At 31.3% G+C, this 12,506-nt stretch overlaps 1 protein-coding gene across 1 annotated transcript; it reads right to left on the reverse strand.

Annotated features, from left to right (window-relative positions):
* Positions 1-1,313: 1,313 nt before the first annotated feature.
* Positions 1,314-5,565, reverse strand: LOC106774348 (N6-adenosine-methyltransferase MT-A70-like). The gene is made up of 8 exons (XM_014661311.2): positions 5,313-5,565; positions 3,579-4,774; positions 3,358-3,456; positions 3,083-3,166; positions 2,633-2,982; positions 2,286-2,502; positions 2,099-2,178; positions 1,314-1,831 (listed from the first exon to the last, which is right to left on the reverse strand). Exons 2-8 carry the CDS (start codon positions 4,749-4,751, stop codon positions 1,549-1,551), a joined length of 2,286 nt encoding a protein of 761 aa, XP_014516797.1. The 5' UTR covers positions 4,752-4,774; positions 5,313-5,565; the 3' UTR covers positions 1,314-1,548.
* Positions 5,566-12,506: the final 6,941 nt, after the last annotated feature.

Genomic DNA, 12,506 nt, shown 5'->3' on the forward strand with positions numbered 1-12,506 from the left:
TTTGTTTGATTTTGTTTAAATTTTTCAATTAGACTACAAAATATTTATTATATTAATGTTAATAAATGTACTTCAATAATCATGCATCCATTCTTCTTTTGAAATGTAATTTTCATTTTTCTTAATCAAAATTTCTTCTAGCTTGTTTCTTCTTTTGTTGCTGATTTTAATTTCAGATTATTTTCAATTTTGATTACAAAACCTTAGATTTCAGATCCCAATTCCCATTTTCTTATGCTCAGAGTCAATGCAGGCTTTTAAAAAATTCACTATTATTTTAAAATTTTATAACAACTATAACTACACTAAATAAAATCAATTTATGTAAACAAATAAATAAATTTAAAATATTATGACTACTATGATCATATATTTATATGAAATAAATAAACAATATCATTTATATTTCTAATACAATAAATAAAATACTCACTTGTGACATTGCCCACATCCTTTAAAATGAAAGTTGTGTTGTACTGGAAATTATGTTTTATATTTAAATAATTTTACATTTTCTCAATTATTGTTATATTTTGTTAAATAAATTCATTAAGAAAATAATTTACTTCTTATAAATTACATAGAAGTTTAAACACATCTTTATTTGATTTTTCACTCAACAAATAATTTATTATTCCAAAATTATGAGACTTCCTACAAGTGCTTTATTTATTACCACATGCTAAAAAATACATTATAAACTTTCTAATGTTATTTGTAATTTTACTTTATAAATTAGCATAATCAAATTTTAAATATCATAAACTCAAAAATATAATATTAAACATATTTTTAAAATGTGAACACGGTAGCACATATGTGTTTGTGCTGGTATTAATTAAAGGAATTATAAATTGAGTGGCTTAGTATGTTTAAGTTTTAATATTCATTTAACTGAATTTGATTAGGATTAAAAATTTTGAATAATTTATTGTAATGAATACATGAAGAAAAAAAAATAGACTAATATAAATAAATAAATAAAGTGTTGAATGGCCGAATGTTCATTTAATAAAATTTCTTCTCTAAAAACAGTGATGTGTTTTTCTGTATTAAATAATTAATAATGTGATGGATTGTTTTTTATTTAATTGATTATGCTGTAAAGACAGATCTAATTTTTTTTCAAAATACATGGAGTTTATAATAAACTATCCAAAACAAAATGAATTTCACTTAACATACTACATTTAATAGACCTTTTGTTTTCTTCTAATAAAAAGTTTTTTTAAAGGAGAAAATAGTCTCATTTGAAGTATTAATATGCTTTTGCTTCTCCTAATTTGCCATTAATATTATCAAATGCAACAAACTTGATAAAAATAAAATGTACAAAATTGAATTAGACTTTTACAACACTCCTCATCATTAACAACTATTTCATAATTATTTCACTTACAAAAACATCTTTGCCTAAGAAATATTTCTTCCCTGATACCTTTGTTACTCTCATATCTTTCCTAAAAAGAGGTGAAAAGGTCAAAATACTGTTCTGCTTTCAGCTTTGTCAAGGAATAGCTCCAACTAAGCATGACCAGAAGTGGAAACTTAACCCATATCAACATCAATAGCCATTGACTTATCCTCTGAAGCAAAGTTTGTTTCTGGAGCTGCTGCAGTCTCTGCAAACTGAGTTGAATTGGACTTTGATTCTGTGGCTGCAAATGGACTCCTGGTGTGAGGTGCAACACTAGTGTCAACTTCCATAGCAGAAGCTCTCGGAGGTGATGGTGGTTGCACCTCCACATCCGGATAAGCAGCCTTAAACCTTGCTCGCAATCCCTCATCAACCAACCTTACACCACTCAATTGATTACCAAGAGACATCCATCTGGTGGAGAACAAGAAAGAACACAATCAATAATAACACCAACAGTTAATAATTTCTACCAATAAGATTTTTAAGCCCCAACCAAACCAACTAGTTTATTTCTATCTTTCTATCAGTTTAGGTTCTTAGAACATTATCATGTAAACTCTGCTTACAAAGCATCAAAATCTATGACATAATTTGACTGTCCTCAACCTCAATAGACCTATTTCATGAATACCATGAAAGAAAATCTCAAAGGAAAATACACAAGTTAAGAAAACCAACCCTGCATGAGTATTGTGCATGCGAGCAAATAATTCTAGTTTTCTTGTTCTTGGACTTATCCTCTCCAGCATAGGATACATCTACAGGAATACATTGACAGTTTTGAAAATGTTATGAATGTGAATTGTTTAAATTTAAAGTAAGAAACAGCAGAATGGCATTGTTATTAAATGAATATTATACAAACCTCATCCGGTTTACGACTCGTTTCCCTGACCTCAGCAACAATAACATCCGTGTCAATATTCCTGTTCACTTCAGGATTACCCTTTATTCCAACTAGACAATGTTCCTTGCTGTGATTGAGCCAGTGGCCGGTGCGCCCAGTTCTGATTATTCGCTGAAGTTGATTTGTTTTCACCCAAATAATCTCCTCAACACGTTTATATCCCCAAAGTTCCAAGCTGGATGGAGCATATGGAATATAGAAACCAAAAACGAATTATTAATAAAAGGCAGCCTTGTAAGAAAATCAGGTACTAGATTTTTCCTACAAAATAACAAATAGCATATAACTAAACACAAAAACATTACCATTCTCTTCCAAGTTCCATTGCACGTCCAGTGACCCATAGAAAAATAAGCCCGTCAGTTTGCAAAGCAGGGACATTAAGACTGCGCATTTCATCATCAGCCATTGTTCCATAAGGCAGTTCCATGTGAATGTCCCATGGTGGATCTGCCATTATTACTCCAAATTGACCTAAAATGTCCATTCTAAAGTTACGTATATCACAGTTGATCCATTGTGGTTCACCAAGTTCCACTTCAGAACAATATTCAGCACGCTGAGGCTTTAGCGGTTTGGGAGGAGCAGGGGCACCCATCATTGTTGGAGACACATCAGGTGTAGGGTCATACTCATAGTGAACATACTTGCATGTCTGTCAAAGGACAAAACAACAATACACAACTCAAACTAAGAATAAGGATTACTAAAATGAAAATAATTTCAAAACAATATAGAGTCAGTAAAAATCATGCCTTCATGTGTCTGCAAGTATCAAGAAAAGAACAGTCTCCTAAATTGATGTCGGTATGAGGAGCAATAATCCGTCTAAAATGAACCTGCCAGTGTAAGGATGATTAATACATGTCAAGAAAGGCTAACAGAAAAATTAAACACCAATCTTCATGATTAGATTTCATTTAAAACCGAATAATTGGCATATTGGTTTAAACCAACAGAGATAAAAAAAAGTTTGAAATAAAATCTAAAAGATCTCTAAAAACAGTAAAATAATGTCCTTATCACAAACCTTATCACATGCTATAAAGGAACCAGATTGACGTCGACAATCCTCTTTAGTCAGTAAGTCACAGTATTGTCTGACCTGGGAACCACCTTTTGTTTTGAACTGAAGCAATTCATAGTAAAAAAGCTGATTAGATTAAACTAAAGAAAATTGAACCAAAGCTGAAATCAAGCATAAGGGAAATTTTAGTATAGAGCCTATTAAAGTAGGCGGTGAGTTTAAACCTTTGCGGCTACAGCAGTTTCCCTTGCAGTTGGACGATGAATTAGGTCCAAAAGCTCCTCACCGGTTTTAGATTTTTGCATCTCCCTAAAAGATTTCTTATTCAACAAAGCCTCAAGATCCTTCATATCATCCTCTAAAGTTCTTGGTTTTTGTGACATTGCATTAGGACTACTCCCTTGTGCATTTGGCCCCATTGGGAGTCTGTGCATTGAAGGAATACTCATACCTCTATGAGTCCCCATCATGCCCATTACCCTGGGTGCCCCCCTTGGTGCACCTGGAAACATTGGCTGCAACCCTGACATATGAGGATCCCCATGGGGTATCCACATTTCAGACATTGGTCTCATAACTGGCCTTCCCATCCCAAGCAAACTACCATTCAAATTAGTACCACTGTTAGTGATTTGTTGAACTTGATTTTGATTTACATTCCCATCTCCAGAACTAGATTCAAGCCGTTGATACTGTGCACTTTCTGGCAATTCTCTCAAAAGTCTGGTCCTGTCTATATTCAGAACCATAATCCTTGCCTTGCCACTAACCACAAATTCCTCCACTTCAACACCACCGTTATCATCTGCCATTGACCTTAAAGCTATCTCCACTGCGAGTATTGCCCCTGAATCCCCTCCGAGCTCCTGAAGCGCTGCCTTTTCTGCTGGTGTCACTGTCTGATCATTCTCCAATTTCCTTGACACAGTGGAAGAATCAATTGGGGAGAAGGGTACTCGCCCTAATAGACAAACGGCAACCAGTGATCGAACCACCGCTAATGGACTAATCTTCTCAGAATCTACTTGAGATGCTGGGTTTGAATCCATAGACGTTTTGAGTTTTTGATTCCTGGGATTTGTCAAGTCGGCTTCGGTAGAGCCATCGGCGTAGGATTCCGAATTGGAACGTTGAGTTTGTTCAGTAGGTCTTTTAGGGTTCAATTTAGGATCAGGCAGAGGCAAAGCAGGTGTAGGAGCAAAAGGACGATGGTTGAAAGAAGACACAACCTTGAGAGAAAGGTCAAGGGATGAAACAAGATTAGGTATTACTGTTTGTATAGAAGCAAGTATCTCCATGTGAGCCTTGTGTTGGCACTCTATGCGAGCTTCAAGCTGTTGCCTCATATCTTTAACGGCAGCTATCGTGTCCTCATTACCGTCTGGTTGTGTTTCCATGGATTCCTACCTAACACGCAACTCTGCATCACATTTCCAGACATTCGGGTTATCAACTAGATTGTTCAACATCCAAAAAATACATACAAAAACAAGATCCCTCAAAAGTATGATGGTTAAAACCAGGACGGGTAAAGTAAAAGAAAAATTAATTAATCAAAGTATCATCTTCAAAAACAAGAACTAAAATTTGAACAATATTGCTACTGTTTCATGCTCAACCAGCCACAAATAACTTACAACCTACAATACGCAAAAAGAAAACATTGAAAAACCAGATCATGGCCAGAAAAAATTCACCAATACATAATAGCAAAATAATACTGCATCAAATGTAAACATTTAAATAACAGCCATTGCACATAAATAAACATGGAAGAAACCCCAAACACTCGTACGCCAAACTCCCAAAGCAACATTACAGAAACAAACCACCCCAAAAAGCCAGTTCGAAGCAAAAAAAAAAAACGAAAATGATACCAATAGTAAATAACCTAGACACCAAAAAGCGCTTAAATTTCTAAAAAAAAAGTAAAACTTTGATGGTGGCGTAAGAGTTACCTTACAATACAGAATAAAAAGCCCCGATTCCTAGAGACCTAGAACGAAAAAAAGGAATTTGAACACGGATTAGTTGGGATGCCCATCTTGCAGAAAGCAGCAGAAGGTAGAGACTTGCCGACACTTTGGACTTTTCCGGCGGCGAAGAAAGAAGAAAGGAGAGAGGAGTTTAAGGGTTGCAGCAGTGAGGAAGGAAACAAATGGCAATTGATTTTGCAGGGAAGCTTGGGTGATAGACAGAGTTTTACTATGATGTTGTATCATTCTTTATTTTTCATTAATATTACTAGGGAAATCATACTGTATTTATTATATTAAAATATTTATAATTTATATTTTTTATGAGAGATTAATTAAAAACTAAAAATAATTTGTAAAATTATAACACCCAAATTTTTTACTTCATAAAATTTATAATCAATAATAATTAAATTTATAATCAATAATAATTAAAATAAAATCTTATTCTAGTTTCATGAGAAGTCTAATAAAAAATCATTCCACTCAAATAAACAAAAATAATAATTTAGCTTCAAATCTTTTCAAATCAATTACTCTTCCAAAATCCCTCCAAATCCATTTAAATGAATAAAGAGTAAAGTTTTTATTTTTAAATTGTTATTTTTAAAGTTTATAAATTGTTTAAACTTTATTGCTTTTAAAAAATATTTGTAGAGTGTTTTCAATTATTTAAAATTTTAAACAATTATTTAAATGTTTTGGTACTTTAATCATTTGAGAATTTGTTTCCAAAATTAAGATTTTCAAATTGTTTTATTAGATTCCATCATATTCGTATTTTTATATAAAAGTATATGTTTATACAAGTAAAAAGAAATGTTTAATACAAACTTCTAATTTTATGTTTTTCGTTTCAATAAACTTTTAAATTCACTCAAATAAAAAAAAAATCATCTTTAAATCTTCTTAATTATTCTCTTTAAAACCTATTCAAATCAACAAAACATTAATATCTTCAACACCAATAAAAGTATTCAAAATTAAAAAAAAAAAAAAAATCAACATGCATAAAGACAAACACAAGCAAGAAATTTAGTTTTTCTCACCTAGATCCTCAGACAAACTCTTCAATCTTCACTCTAAACTCTATTTTCTCTTCTCACACGTTTTTCTTCAAAAAAAATACTTCAAACTACTCTTGATTCTCCTTAAAAAAACTCCTCAAAGTTTTACTCTCTAAAACATTAAAGAGTTTTAGATTTGAATGCATTATCACCATCCCAAGTGGCTTATTTATAATAAAACTCATAGTCTAAAATTTCAATTATCTTTTAAGACAATATCAACTTAAAAAAAGAATTTATATATTATTACATGTATAAAATCTAATTAAATATATTATTATATTCTTAAAATCTAATTAAGTATCTATATCGCTTATATTCATTTATTAGATAATCTATTTTATATCTTCTTAATAATTATTCAACTAGTTTTTTATCTCTTAAGAAATCTTTTAAAAAAATATTTTTAACTATTCTATCTCCTATAAATCCTTTTAAATAAAAATAAAAATTAATAAATAATTATGTCTTCTCATAATAAATAAATATTTTAAATTAAATAATTAAAAAACAAAAAAATCTTTTAAATTGAATAATTACTAAATCTTTTAACTCTTTTATTTGATATGCTAATAGATCATTTTATCTTTTACTTCAAATATATATTTAAATTTATTTATTTTTATAATTATTATGATTATATATATATATATATATATATATATATATATATATATAAAGTATATGATCACTTGTAATATTTTTTGCTGATAACTTTCACAGAAATAACAATTTACATCCATAACTCTTTTTAGAGGAAAAAATCTCATTTAACTCGATTATAATTAAATCAATTTGACTGAAAAAAAATAATATATACATACATACATATATATATATATATATATATATATATATATATATATTTTGTTGATTCTAATATTTATTTAATTCAATTGTGATTAAATTGATTTAATTATTGGTTATAATTTAAAAAATTCATAAATATAAAACAAATATTAATTTTAACACTATTATTGTTATTGGAAGTTGTGTGTTTATATGAAAAGCTTATCAATAGTAACTTAGATCTTATAAAAAATTTATACAGAATTTCTCGAGCTTTATTGGAGTTAATTTATATATTTATTTTTTATATAATAAATAACACTAGTTGTGATTTCTCACTCACTTACTTTTTTTTCATCTTTAACTCTCATTTCTCTTATTACTTATTTTTTTCTTTCGTATTAAGATTTTTTTAATGATCTTTTTAAAATTATATAAATATATCTTAATAAAAATTATATTATTCAATTTTCTGGCATCATATTCGATGTCAAATTGCATTAAACAACATAATAATCTTAGATTCATACAATTTAAACAAATATTTTAAAACAAATTCCACTTAAAATGTTACCAAATAAAGTTATAGAATAATAATGCTGAAATATTGGATTCCAATATTATTTTGCATTGTATCATTTTTTTTTCATTAAACCCTCCTTCTAAATCAAAAAGTCTTTTTCATAAAAAAAGGTATGTATTATAAACTTTCAAAATAAACTATTTTAATTTATAACAACATGATGGCAAAATATAATCAACCAATTAAAAATTAGAAAATATTCCTAGAACAAATGGACCCCAAAGTTTTTCTCACTTGAACATTAAGAGTTGAACCATATCCAGAATAAGATAATCCCCACTCCTAATACAACATTCATTTAATTTTTAATTTTGTAACATTATATACTTTGGTTACGTTGTTTTTAATCCTCACAATATTTATATTGAATATTTCAGAAAACGCGACCTTATTTAAGAAAACACAACCTTATAGCTTATGATTTTATAAATAATTTAATAAGAACATCATGCTATTTCTATTTTTATATTGAAAGAATTGTTATATCTTTGTCAATTCACTCTTCTTATTTTGAGTATATTTAATAAGATTTATATTTAATTATTATTATTATTATTTTATTTTATGATTTATAAACTAATTTCACTAATATAAAAGTGTTTGATAAAACATAACGATAATCTATTTTATGTTTTTCTAACTTAAACTATAAAAGATTATTCCATTTTTGTAACTTATTCAATATTTTTTTATTATTGTATTTTAGAATAATAGTTCATGATAGATGTATGACTAGCATATTTATTTATTTGATTATATGGGGAGTATTTTGGAAATTGAATCTAATATTAAAATTTTAATATATGATTTTGTTTAGGATAACGATACTTAGACAACATTTTTTTGACATTTGAACATCATCTGTGTCATTCTGTGATTAGTCATGGTGGTATTTATGATTATTATTATTGATTGTGAAACCAATCATAGAACGACACGTAGATGATGTTCAAATGTTGTCAAATAAATGTTGTCTAAGTATCATTATCCTTTTATTTATATGAACGACACGATCTAGTTTTTGAAGAAATTTTACATGAATTAATAATATACAATAATATAATAGGTTAAAAAGTCAATTTTAATATAATATATTAAAAAGTCATGATATTTATGTAAATAATAAATTTAGTTTCTATTTGAAAATGAATAATATTGCTTTATTTTAAAAAAAGTCTGGCCTAAATTAAATTAAAAAGATATATGAAGATTAAATTGAAACAAAAAGGCTTAATAGCCTATTTTGTCCTTAGTTTTGGTCAGGTGTACTAATTAGGTCCCTAATTTAAAAATGGCGTTTAGTTGGTCCTTAATTAGGAAATTATGTGTCAACATCGTCCCTTCCATTAAGAAACACTAACGGTGTTAATGGATTGATGATATGAGAGTTCTTTTTCAAATCTTTTTTTTTAATCTTTGAGCCACCTAATCCCTCCTGCTACGTCAGCTTTGCCTTTCCCAAACAGCAAAAAAAGCCTAATTCCTCCATCGTAGCCAAACCCTATCCGCCACCACCACCCTGTCGCGCCGCAACAGTGAAGTCCAAACCCTATCCAATTGTGCCGCCACCACCCACACTGTTAATGCCATAAAGAACCTACAACCACCACATCGTCTTTCACCATCAATGTCGCAACCACCCACATCGTTTAACCCATCCACCACCATGAACCATGTCACGTCGTCACTACCATGTCGGAAATCGCACGACCAGGTTCGAACCTACCCTCCATCATTAATCTCGCCCAACCCAAATCACCACCAACAACATCATCTTCTTCCTCGGGATTAAGACACAGAAAAATTCCCAATTTTCGAACTCCCAATTTGCACCGCCACCATTACGAGATCCAGAAGCTTTTACTAGCGCCACCATGACCTCGCAACACGCCTCCATCAACAATGTGTCCATACTCGTTTGAACCACCATTGTGGCGCAACACAAGTGAATCCTAATCGCGATCTCCATTCAAACTGTCATCCACCACGAGCATGACGTCGCCGTAACCGCCTTCGTCGCACCTTCAACCTGCAAAGGGAAATACAGAGAATGCAAACCCAATCTGCATCCAAAACAGAATCATGAAACCATGTTCGTCCCTTTGTATCCAGAAGCTTTCCTCGTGCAACTATGACAGTTATCTTGAACCAACACCATGAATCCTTCATTGCGCCAGATTGCAACTTGTAGAAGAAATCAGAAACCTTAAAGTAGTTCAAGACCCTAATCGTGATCCAGTAGCAATGAGCAACTCGCACCTCTATCCATGGTCGAGAATCGCGAGCAACCTTCCTTCGCGGCGCAGGAGTAAGCAGTTTCTCCTTGATAATGACATATTTTTCTATAATTTCAGTATTGAATTGAGAGAAAATGTCAACATTGTTTTTAGTTTTGTACCTTTTTTATGCCTCAATTTGTTAAGTTTCCAAGTAGCTACATCTTGAGTTGAATTGATTTAAATTTCATCACTAATCCCCACTTTTTGGTTGTTAGATCATGTACGTGAAGCTTGTTGTCCAAATCGAAGAATGGAAGAACAACATAAGCAAGAACGAACGTAAAAGAAGAAATATTGAGCAGAGATTGATGTTGCCATTGGGGTGCAGTTGAGCCCCATTCTTCTCTAGAATGTTGTAGCTGGGGTGTAGCTGAGGTGCAACTGAGCGCCCTACTCTCTGGAAGGCTGTAGCTGGGGTGCAATTGAGGTGCAGCTGAGCGCCCAGCTCTCTGAAAGTCTGCAGCTGGGGTGCAACTGAGCGGTGGCAATGCTGATGTGGAAAAATTAGGTCTTTTTAGGCCTAAAGCGCGAGGGGCTCGGGATCTTTTGCTACCCAGACGCGTTTTCTCTCTGTTAGAGCTCTTGGAGGCAAGCTTGGAGCTGTGGGAACAATCCATCTTCATCCTTGGGTCTTCTTCCTACTCCCATTTCCTCCATTTTTGTAAGCTTGAGCTCTTCATTCATGGAGAGCTGATTCCATCATTGTTGAGGGATTGATGTAGCCACTAAACTCTTATGTAAATCACTTGAATATATGCCTCTTTCATTGATTGTTAGTGTTTAATTTCTTCTATTAATGCTTGTTGTGAAGTTTCTACCCATGGCATGATTCTAGGATTTACTTAATATTTGGAAATGTTGGGTAAATCTGTACTTGGATTAAACACCTAAAGGAAATAGTATCTAGGGATAGAACTAGGACCTTTGGTTGTCTTAAATCTCAATTCTTAATGCGAAAATAATTATTAGGTTTTCCAAGGGATTGGAGTCTAATGAGGAAGTCTAGGCTTTTTCTACCAAGGGATTGAAGTTTGAGTAAATTAGTAGATTGACATTGACATATTAATGAAGAGGAAGTAATTTTCTATACATAAGAGTGAAGTAGGTGAAATCATACCCCCAACAATATCATTCCATACCTTTAATCATTCCATTTCAAAGTGTTTGAGTACTTAAGATCACTTTTATCATTTATGTTTCACAGTTACTTTAATTGCACCAAAACTCAATTTATGGAAGCATTCTTTAGTCTAGGTTAGTTAGAAATTATACGATTATCTAGTGAAACGAGTCTCTTGAGAAATGATATCCGGTTTTACCGGTTTTATTACTGAACGATTTGGTACACTTGCCAAAATCTCAACAATCCTCTCCATCAAAATCCTAATTTTGGGTGTGAGAAGGCATTGTCATGTGCAGTAACCACCTCATCCTTTAATTGATTACCACGTCATTATAAATAACATTAAAATGACAGGGTACCACTATGTACTACCATATCATCAAACTGTTAACTCCGTTTGTTTCATTTTAACAGAAAGGACGATGTTGACACAAAATTTTCTATTTAAGGACCAACTAGACACTATTTTTAAACCTGGGACCTACTTGACACAACCGAGCAAAACTAGGAACAAAATATGCTATTAAGCAAAAAAAAAGAAAAAAATAGGTTGAAAAGTCAATTTTAATGTAATATGTTAAAAAATCATAACATTTATACAAATAATAAATTTAGTTTCAATTTGAAAATGAATAATATTGCTCTATTTTGGAAAAAAAAGTTGGGCCTAAATTAAATTAAAAAGATATATACAGATTCTAAATTGAAATAAAAAAAAGGGTTGAATATGCTTTTAGTCCCTATACTTTGGGGCGATTTTGGTTTTAGTCCCTCTTCCAAACTAAGGTACAATTTAGTCTTTCAACTTTAGAAAACTCTGGTTTTAGTCCTTTTTACCAAATTTTTTTAACTTTATTTGTTGTTTCAAACGTGTTTCTCAGTTAACATTGAAGCAAAAATGTGTCAAAGAGTGTAAACAATCCAAATGCTATAATGAAATGTGCTTGAAACAGCAAATAAAGTTAAAAAAAATTTGGTAAAAAGGACTAAAACCAGAATTTTCTAAAGTTGAAGGACTAAATTGTACCTTAGTTTGAAAGAGGGACTAAAACCAAAATGCCCCAAAGTATAGGGACTAAAAACATATTTAACCCTAAAAAAAAATGACACTGGACACCAACATTAACACCAATTCGTGACATTATTTTGACACGTGACACTACTAATGCACGTGTCATACCAGGAACTAGGGATAGCAGCGGGTCTGGTCAGGCACGGATAGTGCCTATCCACAACCCGACCCGACAAAAAAAAAAATTCACTCGCTACCTGATCCATTACCCGCACGAATATCCGCTTAAAAAATATCCGCGAGTATTTTAAAATCCACATATA

Source organism: Vigna radiata, chromosome 9 (assembly GCF_000741045.1).
Source record: "Vigna radiata var. radiata cultivar VC1973A chromosome 9, Vradiata_ver6, whole genome shotgun sequence".
Taxonomy (NCBI): Eukaryota; Viridiplantae; Streptophyta; class Magnoliopsida; order Fabales; family Fabaceae; genus Vigna; species Vigna radiata.

Bases quoted from the DNA above. Each gene is read 5' to 3' on its own strand.
- LOC106774348 (XM_014661311.2), bottom strand. From the start codon at position 4,751: ATGGAAACACAACCAGACGGTAATGAGGACACGATAGCTGCCGTTAAA. The intron at 2,503-2,632 runs GTAATGTTTTTG...TGCTCCATCCAG, and splicing joins ATGGAACTTGGAAGAGAATG to CTTGGAACTTTGGGGATATA. The intron at 1,832-2,098 runs GTTGGTTTTCTT...GTTCTCCACCAG, and splicing joins ATGCACAATACTCATGCAGG to ATGGATGTCTCTTGGTAATC.